The following is a 17,349-nucleotide window of genomic DNA, read 5'->3' as shown; positions in this document are numbered from 1 at the left end:
ACAATAACAGTATGGCCACTATGGGCTTGCACAACACAAAGGGAGTCCTTCGACCTAACAATCCCTTGATCCTTCCCTTTTCTCAATGTCTGACATGCTAAATTAAGACCACCAATTTGGGCAATTCTTCCGGTCTCTAGCTCACACTAAAGGTTTTCACACTATTTCCCCTATCTAATTTAAGTTTGTTCACAAACTCTACACAAATTTGATGTGACTTAGAAGGTTCTTTGTTACACCCAATCAAAGTCACTTTCAGCCATGTGGTTTAGTTTTTAGCTCACAAGTTTTATTGGTTCACTAGCCTACACTTCTTTTTCTCTCTCACACACATGACCCACACTCCACTACTCAGTATTATCCCTGCTCATCCAAATGCACACTCCCTGTATGAGAATTCAAAGTCCCTCAAAATGCATGATCAATCAAAAGTCTTTAGAATGAACATGTAGCTCACACTCCAAGAGCGGTTTAGTACCACTCCTGTTCTTTCCACTAATTGCTCACAATTGAGTAGTTCAACTACCAAATCATAAATCATAACATCTAATTCCGATAAGATAAAAATCTTTCCAAATCCCCTTACAGCTTGAAAGATTGGAAAATCAAAATCCATATTGACTACACTCTTTTTTAACTTCAACAGCATATTAAATAATAATAAATATTTACCTCAAATAAAATCTATCAAAATATCCACAGTAGCCATTATAGCATTATCGATTTTAATCGGATATTAAAAAACTTGAGATTTAAAGAGGGGCACTCAATAAAGTGTGATTTATTTTTTTATACATATTTTTTAAATTGTACATGAGAATTCAAGGCTTTGAACATTCCTCTTTTGAATAACAAGGCTATTGCTTATCTGGCATAACAAAAAGGCTCATGTTTTTCTTACTATTCACAATTAATTATAATAATCATTGAATTTATACAGAGAGATTTAGGACAATTCACTATTGGACAAATGATGTTCAGGAACCAGGCCCATCCGTTTTCCTAGAATTGACCATGGAAAATGTTTTCCTACAGAGTTCACCATTATTTTTTTTATATTCTTTGCAGCTGCCTGCAATAGACATCATCTTCGAAATTTACCATGGAAAATGTTCATTTTTAACTATTGTATGGTCCTTTTAACAAATTCCCAAACTTTATACCACATAGAGAAGAATAAGTGTGAACCAGAAAATTTGGCATTAGTGTCACTAAAATATTCCAAGGGAAAAGAGCAAGTTGAAGTTGGACGGCATTTAACTCATAATGGTTGTATGGACAAAGTAAATATCACAAGTATTTAACATATAAAACATGTGATTCTAAGCCGAAATCTGAAAAGTAGGCAAAACAATTTTCAGTTATTTGACATATAAAACATCTTATTCAAAAGTTTCGGTTTGGTGGCTTTTGATGGAAATCTACTATGAACATAGAGGAATGGACAAAACAACTTCGACATATATATTGACTTTTCATAAATCATCTGATTCTAATAAGATAGGTGACATTTAACTCAATCATGGATTGGAGAATGAACCGTTATTTCTTATGTAAAAGGCTGAGTGTGACCCTAAAAAAGTATTATATAAAACATCTTATTCAAAAGCTTCGGTTTGGTAGCTTTGGATGGAAATCTACTATGAACATAGAGGAATGGACAAAACAACTTCGACATATCTTTTGACTTTTCATAAATCTTTTGATTCTAATAAGATAGGTGACATTTAACTCAATCAAATAGCTGGATTGGAGAATGAACCTATATTTCTTATGTAAAAGGCTGAGTGTGACCCTAAAAAAGTGGTACAGTAATCCAAGGACTATGCTTTTCCAGAAACAGGTACAGCTAATGTTCGAAAGTCTTATAAACTTTGGGATTGACTATACGAAGTAAATTGCAAAAGACAGGATAGAATATAAAATGATTCCCAGAAACAGAAACAATTTTTCAAACAAAATATGCTTTTAAAAAACTTGCTATAGTGATCTGCCTTTTTCTGGGACCTGCTATTCTATTTTGCATTTTTTCCGCTGTTTTACCAATCTATTTTAAACATCAGATCTTGCAAAAATGTACTTTTTTTTTTCTCTATTTCAGATGCCTTTTATTTTTCATTTTAAGAAGAGCAAACTTTAAGGCTTTTGAATATTTCCTTTAAATTGTTCAAGAAAATGGCACAAAAGTTTCTAGAATCGGCTTATAGCAGTTTCCACGTACCGTATGATCCGTTTCACAAATGGTTTCAGAAAATCAGAAACATTTTGGAAACCAAAAAGAAGTTACCCTGCCGAAAACAGTTTCCAGGATTCAGCAATGAAACTTAAAATATCTGATTCTAAGCTGCCTAAAAGTAAAATACTATACCCACGATCTATCATTGTGTGGACATCGCAGAAGAGAAAAATAAATTACATTACAAAATAATACTTTTCAGAAATCGTGATGTAATCAATACGCATGAGCAGTAAAACCACAAAATCAGACAATCAAAGCAGTATATTGAGCATTCAAGACCAATTAAAGTGTTCACACATTTTTTTCATATACCAAGAAACTATAGAAAGCTGTTCAAACTATAATACTTCCAATACAAATACTACATCTACTAGAAAATACTTGTAGTGATACAAAGAGCGGTGAACCCATAAAACTATTCATACGCGGGCGTTTCAAGCTCGAATCCACAGAAAGACCGCCGGCCTCAAAAAAAATTCCCTTTCTGCAGGGCATGCTCTAGGGGTTTTCTTAGGGTTTGTCAGGTTTCATTCGTGATTGCCCTGAGACTCCACTGGCTTTAGGGCATTCAAAGGCATACCCTGCTTCTCATAATCCTCAATTTTCCGAGTCCCCTGGTCGAAATTGAGCTCGTAACTCAGAGGATCGTACCCAAACCTCGACGGCCGTGAAGTGCATATCGTTTTTCCGTCGTTCTTTACCCTGCGGGCAAAGTTTTTCAATTTGGGTCCGTTGCAGCAGCCACTGGCATCCTCCACTATGGATTCCGACCATTCTCCAGCACGCCTGACACTGTTCCAGCCCTTGCGCCACCAATTGTAAGGATCCCCGTCAGACGGATCTGCCCCAGGATTCGATCGCTTGACCTTATGAAACCAGGAGGTCCGAAGGAGTGAGCGTTCGTCGTCTGCCCCATGGTAACAGCAGAAGAGAATCCCTGCGATCGTGGAATGGCGAGGGCGCTCAACATCCATCTCGTCGGATGGATTCGATTTGTCGATCGGGGGAGGCCACATTTGATCGAGAGATTCGAACGTTGTGCGTTGGGTCATTTTAAGGATAAGACTGGAAATGGTAGCTTAAGCGCTGGAGCGTCAGGAATTGGGATTTTTTTTCGAATACTGGAAATGGTGGCTCACGCGTGAACGAAAGAGGACTCAGCTGTTACATAGTACTCAGTTCCGCCAGCTGACACGATCGAGATGGAAGGAAGCGTGCCATGGCTGAGGTGGAAACTTCGCGGAACGTGCCGTTTTTTCCGGATTATTACTCAAATATAATCGTCTTTCGCTTATCCCGGAAAGATTATAGGCCAAAAAAACCTAATTCGCGGGAGATATTTTGTTAGGACGGTTGACGGTTCGAGTGTGGACCCACAATTTACAAATAAAAGAGTAGTGTGGACCTGGGGCCGACCTATAATCACCTGGGGCCGACCTATAATCTAGCAATAAAGGATTAATGTAATGGTTTGAAAATCAAAGGCGTAGTGGGCAGAAGATATGGAATTATGGTAGTTATATAAATTAAATAATGGATAAATGTTGTTGATAAATATTAATATATTTATTTTTATAATACATATGATAAAATATAAAAATTATAAAAAATAATTAAATTATAATTAATTAGGTCAATTTAGATTTATTTTAATTTGATATTTATTAAGTAAATGTAAATTTTATTTAGAGTGAAAAGAGATTTGATATCTTGGATGTTTGGTAGATCTCGAGTTAAGATAGATCTATTTTAAACTAGCCTAGATATATCTTAATCCTAGATCTATTAAGCGTCTAGAGGTATCAAATCTCTTTTCGCTCTAAATAAAGTTTGCATTTGCTAGGTAGATGCTCAGTTAAGATGGATCTAGGTTGGCTTAATTATTAATTATAAATATAAATACAAATAATTATAATTATAATTATTAATTTTATTTTATTTGTATCGTTAGTCTTATGTAATTTGACTGAGTCAAAATGTTTGATTGATAACTATAATTGTTTATTTTATTTTATTTTTATATAATTTGACCAAGTCAAAATATTAAACATGATCTATTAAGTGTCTGAAGGTATCAAATCTCTTTTCACTCTAAACAAGGTTTGCATTTGCTTGGTAGATGCGTAGTTAAGATGGATCTAGGTTGGCTTAATTATTAATTTGACCAAGTCAAAATATTAAACATGATCTACTAAGTGTCTGAAGGTATCAAATCTCTTTTCACTCTAAACAAGGTTTGCATTTGCTTGGTAGATGCGCAGTTAAGATGGATCTAGGTTGGCTTAATTATTAATTATAAATATAAATACAAATAATTATAATTATTAATTTTATTTTATTTGTGTTGTTAGTCTTATGTAATTTGACTCAATCAAAATGTTTGATTGATAACTATAATTATTTATTTTATTTTATTTTTATGTAATTTGACTAAGTCAAAATATTAAACATGACATTACAACAACTCTATCATATTGGACACAAAACAATTATTATTATTACAAGTCTAGATCCATCTTAGCTCGAGATCTACCAAGTGTCTGGAGGGATCAAATCTCTTTTCACTTTAAAAGAGGTTTGCATCTCAAGAGATTTGATCACTCTACCAAGTGCCTAAAGAGATCAAATCTCTTTTCACTCTAAAATGGTGTGCATCTCAAGAGATTTGATCACTCTCGACACTTGGTAGATAAGGAGTTAACATGGATCTAGGCTAGTTTAATTATTATTTATAATTAATTATAATTATAGTTATTAATTTTATGTTTATTATTTTGGAGAATAAGGATAACAATAAAAAATATTGACACCTAATCATTGGGATTGGGTAAACATTTGTAAATAATGTAAATAGTAAATAATGGAGAATAGGAAAATGAAGAGACACTGGGAGGTGAAGCCAAAGAGTCTCTCCCTCCTTGTATATAACTATGAGCAATCTTAATGAAGAAACACAATTCATTTGAGGAGTTACCTCTTGGCCTGACATGGTATCAGAGCCAACTCCTTTTTTAGTTTTCCTGCCCTTGTAACTCCCTTCTACCATTTTTTGCAATCTGCCAAATTCCTATCATCCTCAGCGTTGGAGTGATTCTCACTCCCTGGCTCCCTTATGCGCATATTCGTCGGTTTTGTGTTTTCTGTGATGGCGTGTTTGAAGACCAATGTGGAGATTGGGTTGAAGCATTACAAATTGTTGCCTCCGGTTTGAAAGGAATGGAACAATGTGGGATTTTATGAGATATGATGTGGTTGGTGTGGCGAGTTTCAGCGTTACCTTACCTCGACACAATGGTTTCAACTGTTCGTATGTGAAGGTCCAAGTATATGTGTTGTGCCTTGAATGTTTTTTTAAAACACCGTGAATGTTGTTGACAAGTCTTTGAAGGTTGTATTGCGTTATTGTTTTATATACGGGTGTTTGTTACCTGGTGTATGCATTACGCATAGTTAATACCTCTCGAACGCCCAAACACAACAAAAGTTGTCCTGGTCCTCCCGATCGTGTGTATTGTCTCAGTAAAAAAAAAAAAGAAAAAAAATAGGTAACTCGAAGTCTGCATGCCTTCAACACCACTCCAATGCTGGAAGTTGTGACTCTCGATTTTAAATCCCCTCTCCCCATACCACTCTTCCTGTTGTGACTCTGGTCCATTGTAATACCATCGCACCACCGATATCTCCATACCATATATAACTGCATATGGTTTTTTTAATTGCAGGTCCATTACCAACCCACTCCACTATTTTTTTAATAATCTGCTCCCATTTGTTGTGCGCTCTTCCTGGTTTTTATATCCCGCGCTCCTCCATACAACACCCCATACATACATTGTGGTACATACGCTCTACCATTGATCCCTTCCCTGCTCCACCTCCCAACCACCAATTCACTGCAATACCACTCCACACGATACATTGGTTACAATATAACTGATATATAACGTTGGTCTTATACATCCACTATATAACGTTGTCCCCAAAGTTAACGTTGCATATATATATATATATATATATAAAGATAACGTTGTTCCCAAAGTTTTCATATATATTACGTTGCCCGTTGTCCCTAAACCTCCCTCCGTGAGCTTGTTACCAAACCGCTCTAGCGAACCACTCCTCCCTTAAATAATACCTCCCTCGTATACACTCTTCCCATATAATCCCTTCCCCAAATATACCTCTGTTATATACATATCAAAATTATATTTTAACAATATTGCTACTACAACGCAATTTTTTTACATAGCAAGTGTAGAAGATCGATTTTTTTTACACATTACACTTTTTTTTAAATGCATTCATTGATCTCTATAGTTGGAGTAGTTCTCTTTGGGAAAGAGAACTATCCAAAATGGTCGAGGAAGTTAAAACACACTCTCATTTTCAATGAGTTGTAGAAAGGATTTTGTGTAGGAGAAGGAGATAATGAACCTGTAAATCCCATCTCAGATAAGGAGTTCACCATTTGGGAAAACAAGAATAGCAAGGCCTATGCCTTGATTGCAGTATCTGTAAATGAAGAGGTGAGTCGCAATATTTCACCATCTTCAAATGCTTTTGAAGCCTTATAGAAGTTGAAGGAACTCTATGACTCACACTTTGAACTTGAAGTTGTCCAATTGATGATTAAATTGTTCAGTCTTGAATTACAGAATGATGATCCTCTTACTTTGGCATTAGAAGTAAAATCTATTATGCATGATATCAAAGCCATTGATGTTGAACTATACATTCCCCTTATAGATTTTGTCAAGGCACTTTATCCTGCTTATTCAAATTACCTTGAGTCATTGCAAGAAAATGGAATCCTCAAAGGGATTACCTTTGACTCCCTTGTGAAAAAGTTTGCTGAGAGAGAGAAGGATTTTGGGAAAAAGACAGCTCCTCAGTCTTCTGAAGAAGTTGTGTGTCTTGCACATAGAGAGAAGGATCATGCTCAATATTCTTCTAGAGGAAGAGGTGGTCGAAGAGGAAGAGGAAGAAGAAATTTCAGAGGTAGGGGGGGCATACATTCTCAAGGAGAAAAGTATGATCTTCATTGCATGCGTTGCAATATAGATGGATCACATGATGCATCCACATGCAGGTTGCCTTGGGACATAATTGAGAAAGAAAGAAATCAAGGCAAAGGTAAAACCAATGACAAAGAGAAAGGTAAAGCACCTGAATCCGCTCACTATGTTGTGGCACATTGTAATATTGGAGTAAATGAAGACTTGTTTAATGCTTCACTTGCTTCTTGGAAAAATGATTGGTTGCTTGATTAAGGAGAAACTTGCTACATGACTTATATAAGAGATTTTTTTGAAGAATTTACTGATAATTTTTATGGAGCAGTATACTTTGTAGACAAATCAAAACTCAATCCCTCAAGGCTTGGCACAATCAGGCTCAAATTGTCTCATATTCCAAACTTTCTTTTGCATGATGTTTTATATCTACCACAACTGAGGAGAAACTTGTTGTCCTTGGTCCACATCCGCCAGCAAGGACACTCCATTCATATGTTTGATGGCAAGGTTGAGGTCAGAAAAGCATTAGATCACTCATTTGTCATGACGGGGATATAAGTAGAAAGACTTCTGAAGTTGTAATGTACCTTTGCTCGTGCACAAAATTTCTCATACAATTCTCATTATGATGAAGGTACATTTCCATCAAGTCTTTTATGGCATGCTAGAATTGGACACTTGAACTATGACAACCTTCACTTGTTGAAGAAAAATGGTGTTATTGGTTTGCCTAAATTCCTAGGAAACTTAAGAAATGTGATGCTTGTATTCTAGGAAAGCATAGCAAACAATCTTTTCATGATTCACATTCCAGAGCACATAGAAAACTTGAACTCATTCATTCAGATTTATACGGTCCAATATCTGTTCCTTCTACAAATGGAAATAAATATATGATGACATTTGTTGATGAGTACACCAGAATGTGTTGGATTTATTTATTGAAGAACAAACCTGATGCTTTTCAAACATTCAAGAACTTTCATACATGGATTGAAAATGATGCACAATCTCATATTGGCTCTATTCACATTGATAATGGAAAATAATACACTTCAAATGAATTTGAAAAATATCTTCACTGGCATAGGATCAAACATCAACCAGTTGTGCATTATAATCCCCAACAAAACGGAGTAGCTGAAAGAATGAATAGGACAATCTTAAATATTGTACGTTCCATGATGTTTTTCAAGAATGTAAAATTGATGTTTTGAGCTGGTACAGTTCTATGTGCTGTGTATGTAAAGTATAGATGTCCATCTAATTCTATTAGAAACAAGACTCCTTATGAAATATCGTATGGCCACATTCCTTCGGTAAAGCATCTCAAGGTCTTTGGTTCCACCTGTTATGCCTTGATACTAAAGGAATAAGGAAACAAACTTGGTGCAAGGAGTCATAAGTGTATCTTCTTGGGGTATTCAAATACCTCCAAAGCATATTGTCTCTATGATGAAGTTAATAAGAAGTTTGTTGTATCTAGAGATGTAATCTTTCTTGAATCTTCCAAAGCTGACAATGTTGTTGAGAGGCAACTTGATTGCTTGGATAGATTCAGACATAAAAAATCATTTCAAGAATTTCATAATCAAATTCCACATCTTGAAGGGGGGATTCCTATACTGGATCAATCTATGGAATCGTCTTCTAAAGCACTCTCTTACCCACATGAAGCTCCAACCACTAATGATACTTTGAGTGATGTGATTGACATAATTGGGAGACTCAATCTTGATTCAGTCCCAACTCGATCAATTGAGCATCCTAAAGCATCTCAGAAAGGTCCCCCAAAATGGCTAACAAAGACACTTGAAAGTGTTCAGCTTGATGAGGTTGGAAAGATAGGAACAAGAACTTCAACCAAGAAAAATGGAGGTGATGTAGATGATTCTGATTCACCTATTGATATGGATGTTTCTTCTGATTGTGAACTGAATTTGTCTACAAATTTTGAACCAACTTCCTTCAAAGAAGCCGCCTCTCATGATGAATGGAAAGAAGTGATGCAAAAGGAGTATGATTCCTTGATAAAGATTGGCACTTAGAATATGGTTGATCCTCCATTGGGAACCAAACCAATAGGCTGCAAGTGGGTCTACAAGAACAAGTATAAAGTTGATAGCTCACTTGACAAGCACAAAGCTAAGCTTGTGGCAAAAGGTTTTGCATAGAAGGAAGGGGTCGATTATGAGGAGACTTTTTGCCCCACAACAAAATGGGCTACCATCCGGACACTCTTTGCCTTGGCAGCTCAGAACGATTGGAAAGTCCATCAAATAGATGTAAAAAATAATTTCATGAATGGAGATATGAAAGAAATTGTTTTTATATTCCAACCAGAAGGATTTTTCGTGAAGGGACATGAACATAAAGTATGCAAACTTGTGAAATCCTTGTATGGCCTCAAGAAAGCACCGCGAGCTTGGTATGAAAGTTAACTGTGCATCTTTTGAAACTCAACTTCAAAAATTATGATCTTAATGATGCAACTTTGTTTGTCAAGAAAGTTGGAAAAATAATTGTATATCTTGTGGTATATGTAGAAGATGATCTTTTGATGAAAGGAATAATGAGAGCTACATTGGATCCATAAAGAAGGAATTGAGGAAAGGTTTTGAAATGACTGACTTGGGCTATGTTCACTACTATCTTGGTATTGAAGTAACTCAACATCCAAAGGATATATTCCTCTCTCAAAAGAAGTACATTGGAGATATGTTAAACATGTTTGACATGGCTTAGTGAAATCCTTTGACTACAATGGAACGAAACTTAAATCTCACATACATTGAAGGAAAATAATTTGAGGATGCAACAAGGTATAGGTTGTAAGAAGTCTCAACTACCTAACTCCTACCAAACCATATATTTCATTTGTTGTTGGAATCCTCTCCAGGTTTATGCAAAAACCTTATGAGGGAAATTGGTCTGCTACAAAAAGAGTTCTAAAGTACTTGAAGGGAACCCAAGACTTTGGACTTGAGTATACACAAGTGGGCGACTTCAACTTGATTGGACACTCTAATTGAGACTTTGATGGAGACAAAGAAACTAGGGTATCTACTTCAGGTTATGATATGAGTCTTGGATCAGGAGCTTGTGAAAATTTCTGAATCTAATAAGTCAGAAATCCTACTGCAGTAATTTGATTTGCATTACCTAGTGTTCTTCATTTTAACAAGTTATTTTCAAAATTATTCAGAAAATATTAATGCAAATACACTGCAGCCTACACCAATATACAAATCAAGTATTGAAGAATAAATGAGACAACCACACAAAGGACACACTTATTTTTGGACTACACGTCCCCGAAAAAACCCAGTGTGGGAAAACCGGTGCAGCAGATATGAGGGTTTTATTATTAAGCATATTTTTGAATACAACTAGGGTGCCAAATCCAGCTCACCTAATAGAGAATAAACCCGGCAGAAGTACCTCTATCTAGAGACAAATATTTTGGCGGATCCAACAACTAGATGAACAAACCCCATAGGTGACTTTGTTGTCCCTAGTGCCGTGCAACGATGGTTCCTCCTAGCTCTGCGCTGGAACTACGTCACCTCCTCTAGGAGCTGCGTCACCCTCTCAATGAGCCGTCCTGGCTTAAAAATCGATCTGCTGAACTGATGCTCGATCTGCCTCACAGAAACCCTAGCGCTGCCTCTAAGTGACTGCATCAACCCTCCAGCCTCTACATCGCCCTCCTAGAGCTACGTTGTCTCTCCTAGGTGCTGTGCTATCCCTCTACTATGTATTCTCGGACTTGGAAAAAAGTACCATTGTCGAACTGCCCCTTTCTACACTAGAAGCTTACTCCAAAATTCTCAGCAAACCACGCCCCAAAATTTTGATCTAACTCAAGTGTTTCTCTCCATGTGTGTGTTCTCTAACTAACCCCAAGCCTCCCTTTATACTTTTCCTGTTGAGAAATCAATGACCATGATCTAATCTCTAATCAACAACTAAGATTAAATTAGACTTGATCCTCATCTCTTACAAGCTTCTCACCCATATTTTCATTAATACCCATTAATATTTTAAATTTCCTAAGTTTAGACTTATGAACCCCATTAAAAATATTAATTATTTTAATAAAATACAATACGGGTGGAATTTTACCAAACGATTTCTTGGTCTTGTAGATCTCATGTATTCTAGCCCCTCCACAAAATTTCGAACCTAGATCACATCCAATGCTACCCAAAAATCAACACTCCCTCTTAGCGAGGAATGTGCTCTAGCAATACTTCCCGGCAGAAGTATCACAATGATGCATGACATCGGTCCTCTACACTTTTGATGCTCAGCATGCTGTCCTTCATCCACTGTGCTGCTACAATATGTATTGTTGCCCATGACACTGCCATTGTCATTGTTGCATCTGCATTGCAGCTCCCTCTCAGTATGTTGCATCATGCTGCCCATGGCACTACCACTGCTAACTACTGCACTGCAACTCAGTTTGAATGCCCCTTGATGTTGAAGCTGCCTCTGTTGCTAATATGTGCTGACCCTCCGATGCTACTGCATTACTGTTGTATTTGATTTGTGCCTCCCGCACTGCTGCAACACTCCACTGTGCTGCTTCAGAATTTGAGTACTCTAGCTCTATCACTATTTCTCCATCATCCCTCGCACCAACTGACTCTCATCATTCTGCTACTATCATTAAAGGCTCCCATAACCCTATGTGATCCAAGAGTTTGGGCACCTTAAGGATCCTGCCCTTTTTTATGTAGTCCTCCTGACTATAACTCAATATTGCCCCACCTCTTCTCTAGAGGTGCATGAGCACTCATGGCACAATCATCATCGTCCTCTTTGTCAACTTGCACTAGAGAAACCTTTGATTCAGACTTCTCCTCTTTTCCCTTCTTCTTTTGTTTTTGCTACCCTTGCTGTCCTGCTGATGCGAGCACCACATTCTCCTCTTCCTCCTTCTTGATTCTGACCCCTTTGTTGTTGTTTCCCGCCTTGGTCCATTGTCTGATCTCTTCCTATCGAAGAGATACCCACATCTCCTCCTAACTAGGAAGAGAATCCCTGCCCAAGATGCTTTGGACAAAGGTTTCCCAGTCTTTAGTGACTGCATTCAGGGCAATCTTGACCATAAATTCAGCATCTGGTGTAGCCCCTATGAAATTTACCTAGTCATGGATCCTTTGCAACTTGAGAAGGAAGGGATCAATATCTTCTCTCTTCTGCATATGAAATTGTCTCAGTTGACTCTCAAGAAACATATTTCACTAAACGGAAGTTCCCTCGTACAATGTGGTCAAGGCCTCTCACATCTCCCTTGCTGTGTCTTTCTCAGCAATATGTGGGATCACATGATCCTTGACCCCATCCAAGATCATGCACTTTTCTTTTTCCTGAGCCTCCTTGTACTTCTTGAGAGGATCAACATCAACCAGAACAACAACTGTCCTCAAGGCATAATCCTTGATGTGGTTTTTATCCAAAATTGTTAAGATCTTGTCTTTATAGATAACGAAGTTGGATGATCCATCCAACTTGTCCTAATCCCTCAGTCCATTAACAACCATCTCTCCTCCCTCTTTTGTTGCTACCCCAGCAAAACTCGGATCTAGATTTCTTTGATGATAGAAATCCTTTAAGGAATAAGCTCCATCTGAATTTCGATTTCCTTCACGGAAATCCTTCTACCAACCATTGTCAAACCACCCCTCTCTGATCTCTCTTTGCTGATGCTCAACACTAGATCTAGATTTCTTGGCAAGAAATCTTCTGAGAAACTGATTCCCTCTACTTTGTTTCTACCCCACTAGGTATTTTTTTTCTCCAACAGAATCAACACCCCACCAGTAACTCTAGATAAAATTTGCGCTACACCTCTAGCCATGGAAACCGGAAAAATGTGACTCAACAGTCTCCATGTTAGCCCAGTAACCACTGCACTTCCCTCTGTAGCAACAACGTCACCCAACCAGGCTGACACAGGCTCTGCGTGAGACTCCCTTGGTGACTGCATCACCCCTCCTCTTCTCTCTTGGCCTGAAACTACGCTGTCTCTCGGGACAACTAATTCGAATGGAAAATGGCATCAACCCATGGTACTCATCCACCCATATTATTCATCGACCCATGGAATTTACCCATGGTATTGTAAATGGCCCCATGGTATTGTGACATCCACCCATGGTATTCATTCACCCATGGAATTGGCCCGTGGTATTGTGAAATCCACCCATGGTATTCATTCACCCATGGAATTGACCCGTGGTATTGCAACTGAAAAATACTATAAGTAACAAGTCACATTTTGTAAAAGGATAGATTGTCTGCCACAATGTAGCCTTTACAGTCATTATTGGTTTTAATAAAAAGTTTCTTTATGGTTGTGTTTATTGGGCATTCTCCTCTTTTTCTTCTGGCATTTCAATTTTTTTTCAGATCTTGGGGGTTTTTCCCCCAAGATCCATTTCAATCTTTTAGATCTTGGGGCCTCCCCCCAAGATCTGGATCAGTGGTATTAGAACAAGTTATGATTCCATGGGAATGAAGGTTGATGCATATTTTAGTTTCAAATTTTGTAGCAATATTCAACAAACTTCACGCATGTGCTACGTCCTCCACAAAGCATTTTCTTGGGCCAAGCGGGAAGAATTTTTCTTTTTTCATTTTTTTGCAGGAATGTTTGTGGGCGGCGACTTTGCAGATCATATCTAAAACATTTGGTATAAAATTTACAAAAACAAATACCATATCTGGATTCCTTGCTAAAAATCACCCAATTTCAAAAAAAAATGGGTCGAATCGGAGTTCAGATGTGGGAGATATCGCTGATTTAAAATCAGCTATTTTTCAGAACTTTTGTGACGGTGGAATAGTTCCAGTGCGAATCTGAGATTTTAAAGTGTCCAGATAAGGATTTCCAACACATGGGAAGATGCAAAATGATCCTTCTGTTTCCAAAAACAGGTTATAATAAATATTTTGAGTTATATTGACCGAGTTATGTCCATTTTAATCTGGAGTAGCATTCGGAGTGGGTTCCCTTTGGAGACATGCCCTCCCACCCCACTTTAGTAGTCACCTGGTTCACATTCATCAGTTTCATCATAGCAGCATTTGGCTTGGGTTCTTTGGAGATGTGCCCTCCCACCTCAAGCTATGTAGGCACATACTACTTCATCAACAACCAACATCACAGTTATGGGTCATTCACAAACCCACACTTCATCGAATTCCATTTGCTAGGCTGCACACTGTCAGTATCACAGTTGGTCACAAGCATTACAGGGTATCTCTATCCTCGGATCTTCGTTCATCATGGTTATGGGTCATCCACAAACCCACACTTCATCGAAGTCCATTTGCTAGGCCGCACACTGTCAGAATCACAGTTGGTCACAAGCATTACAGGGTATCTCTATCCTCGGATCTTCGTTCATCATGGTTATGGGTTAACCACATAAAACCCTTATCTTCAGTGGCTCTTCATATTCAACAAAGGCTTCGCAGGAGGGAACTTTACGCAATGGGGACCATTGCTTCTTAAGGAGGGAGGAATGATCCGAATGGAAAATGGCATCAACCCATGGTACTCATCCACCCATATTATTCATCGACCCATGGAATTTACCCATGGTATTGTAAATGGCCCCATGGTATTGTGACATCCACCCATGGTATTCATTCACCCATGGAATTGGCCCGTGGTATTGTGAAATCCACCCATGGTATTCATTCACCCATGGAATTGACCCGTGGTATTGCAACTGAAAAATACTATAAGTAACAAGTCACATTTTGTAAAAGGATAGATTGTTCACCACAATGTAGCCTTTACAGTCATTATCAGTTTTAATAAAAAGTTTCTTTGTGGTTGTGTTTATTGGGCATTCTCCTCTTTTTCTTCTGGCATTTCAATTTTTCAGATCTTGGGGGTTTTTCCCCCAAGATCCATTTCAATCTTTTAGATCTTGGGGTCTCCCCCCAAGATCCGAATCAACAACTATCTTCACGCATAGATTTTCCTTTGTCCTTTCGATGATGGCTTCAGTCCTCCTTGATCTGAAAGTGCTCTGATACCATGTGAAAATTTCTAAATCTAACAAGTCAGAAATGCTATTGCAATAATCCGATTTTCATTACCTACTTGTGTTCTTCACTTTAACAAGTTATTTTCAGAATTATTCAGAAAATATTAATGGGAATGCACTACAACCTACACCAATATATAGATCAAGTACTGAACAATAAATGAGACAAACACATTGTAGGTTTTAACTCGTATAGAAATTACTTACATACGAATTATAAAACATAGAAAATAAATAATGGCGAGAGCATAACACATAAAACACATATACACAGAGATTTTCCCATGGATCCCAAAACCGATACTACCAGCTTGATGATTTTTCATTATGTTCCTTTCAATGTTACAATACATATTTATACATGCCGAAGCATCCAATACCATGGACTGAAAATCATCGCACCCAAAACCATGTGCGAAAACCATGTACAAAACCATACGTAGGTCCGCCCACTTAATATAGGGTCCAAAAAAAGAAAATTCCCTGGGGCACTGCCTCGGACCCTGTAGAGGGGGGCTACCCACCCCCCTCAAACCCCTTGGACAAGGGGGGCTGTCACCCCCCGTGATCCCCCCACTGCGCAATCGGAAAGAATATAACACAGCCCAACATTCTCCCACTTGTTGTTTTCTTTCCATAGGGGGCCATAGGAGAGCTTAGTCATTTATCCAACCCTGCAATGCCCATTGTTTCTCTACACCAAGAGAACTTCTCAGAGCTCACAAATTTTTTCAACGCATCTGCAGTATTCTTCAAAGTGTCCACCTTTACCAGCAACACCTTTTTGTCTTCTATCCTATCCCTCACAAAGTGATACTGAACATCAATGTGCTTTGTCTTTGAATGGTAAGCCGAGTTCTTTGCCAAGAAAATCGCACTTTGGTTGTCACAATCTATCCTTATAGCTCCTTGCACTAACCCCATACTTGAACACAATCTCTGCAACCAAACTACTTCCTTGCTTGCACGAGTGGCTAGCATGTATTCTGCCTCTGTAGTTGATAATGCCACTACAGATTGTTTCTTACTCATCCAACTGACTACACCTCCAAATAGGTTAAACACATACCCACTTGTAGATCTTCTCTGATCCGGATCTCCAACCCAGTATGCATCAACAAAGCCACAGATATCCAAAACTCTATCCAATCTTGGTCTTCCTTGATAGCACAAACCATAATCACTAGTGCCACACAAATACCTGAAAACTTGCTTCATTGTTGTCCAATGCTCCTTTCCTGGTTTTGACATAAACCTGCTCAATACTCCCACTGCATGTGCAATGTCTGGTCTAATACATACCATCGCATACATCAAGCTACCGAATGCACTTGCATATGGAACACGAGACATGTCATTTTCTTCTTCTTGTGTCTTAGGACACTGTTCAGTAGATAACTTTACACCTACAGGAATAGGAACCTTCACCGGTTTACTATTCTACATATTAAACCTCTGCAATATTGTCTTGACATACTTCCTCTAGTTTAACCAAAGCTTCCTCTTTGCCCAATCTCTTTTAATTTCCATGCCCAAAATATAGTTTGCATCACCAAGATCTTTCATGCTGAATTTGGAGGACAATTGGGTCTTCAAATCCAGGATAATTTATTTGTCATTTCCAACCAGCAACATGTCATCCACATACAAGACCAAATAAATAACATGGTCACCAATTAATTTAAAATACACACGGTGAGCTACTTTGCTTCTGCTGAAGCCAAGTCCCCATATAAATGTATCAAATTTCTGATACCACATCCTTGGTGACTGTTTTAGCCCATACAAAGACCTCTTTAACTTGCATACCAGTTCTTTCTTACCCTTCACTGCAAAGCCTTCAGGTTGGTTCATGTAGATCTCATCTTCCAGATCCCCGTGGAGAAATGTTGTCTTCACATCCATCTGTTCTACCTCAAAATCAAAAGCAACAACAACATATAAAAGTAATCTAATAGAAGATACCTTGGAAACAGGAGAAAAAATATCACCAAAATCAATTCTCGGCACCTGGGAATAACCT

The 17,349-nt window shown here is 37.9% G+C and overlaps 1 protein-coding gene across 1 annotated transcript; it reads right to left on the bottom strand.

Annotated features, from left to right (window-relative positions):
* Positions 1 to 2,482: 2,482 nt before the first annotated feature.
* On the bottom strand, positions 2,483 to 3,425 carry LOC149146729 (uncharacterized). The gene has a single exon (XM_089447433.1). It carries the CDS (start codon positions 3,289 to 3,291, stop codon positions 2,767 to 2,769), a length of 525 nt encoding a protein of 174 aa, XP_089303559.1. The 5' UTR covers positions 3,292 to 3,425; the 3' UTR covers positions 2,483 to 2,766.
* Positions 3,426 to 17,349: the final 13,924 nt, after the last annotated feature.

The sequence above is a fragment of the Pinus tabuliformis genome, chromosome X, assembly GCF_031772625.1.
Source record: "Pinus tabuliformis cultivar Carrire ecotype Pingquan chromosome X, CPIR1, whole genome shotgun sequence".
Taxonomy (NCBI): Eukaryota; Viridiplantae; Streptophyta; class Pinopsida; order Pinales; family Pinaceae; genus Pinus; species Pinus tabuliformis.
This window is presented reverse-complemented; position numbering and strand designations above follow the sequence as displayed.

Excerpts from the sequence above, each read along its gene's own strand:
- LOC149146729 (XM_089447433.1), bottom strand. The coding sequence starts at position 3,291 with ATGACCCAACGCACAACGTTCGAATCTCTCGATCAAATGTGGCCTCCC.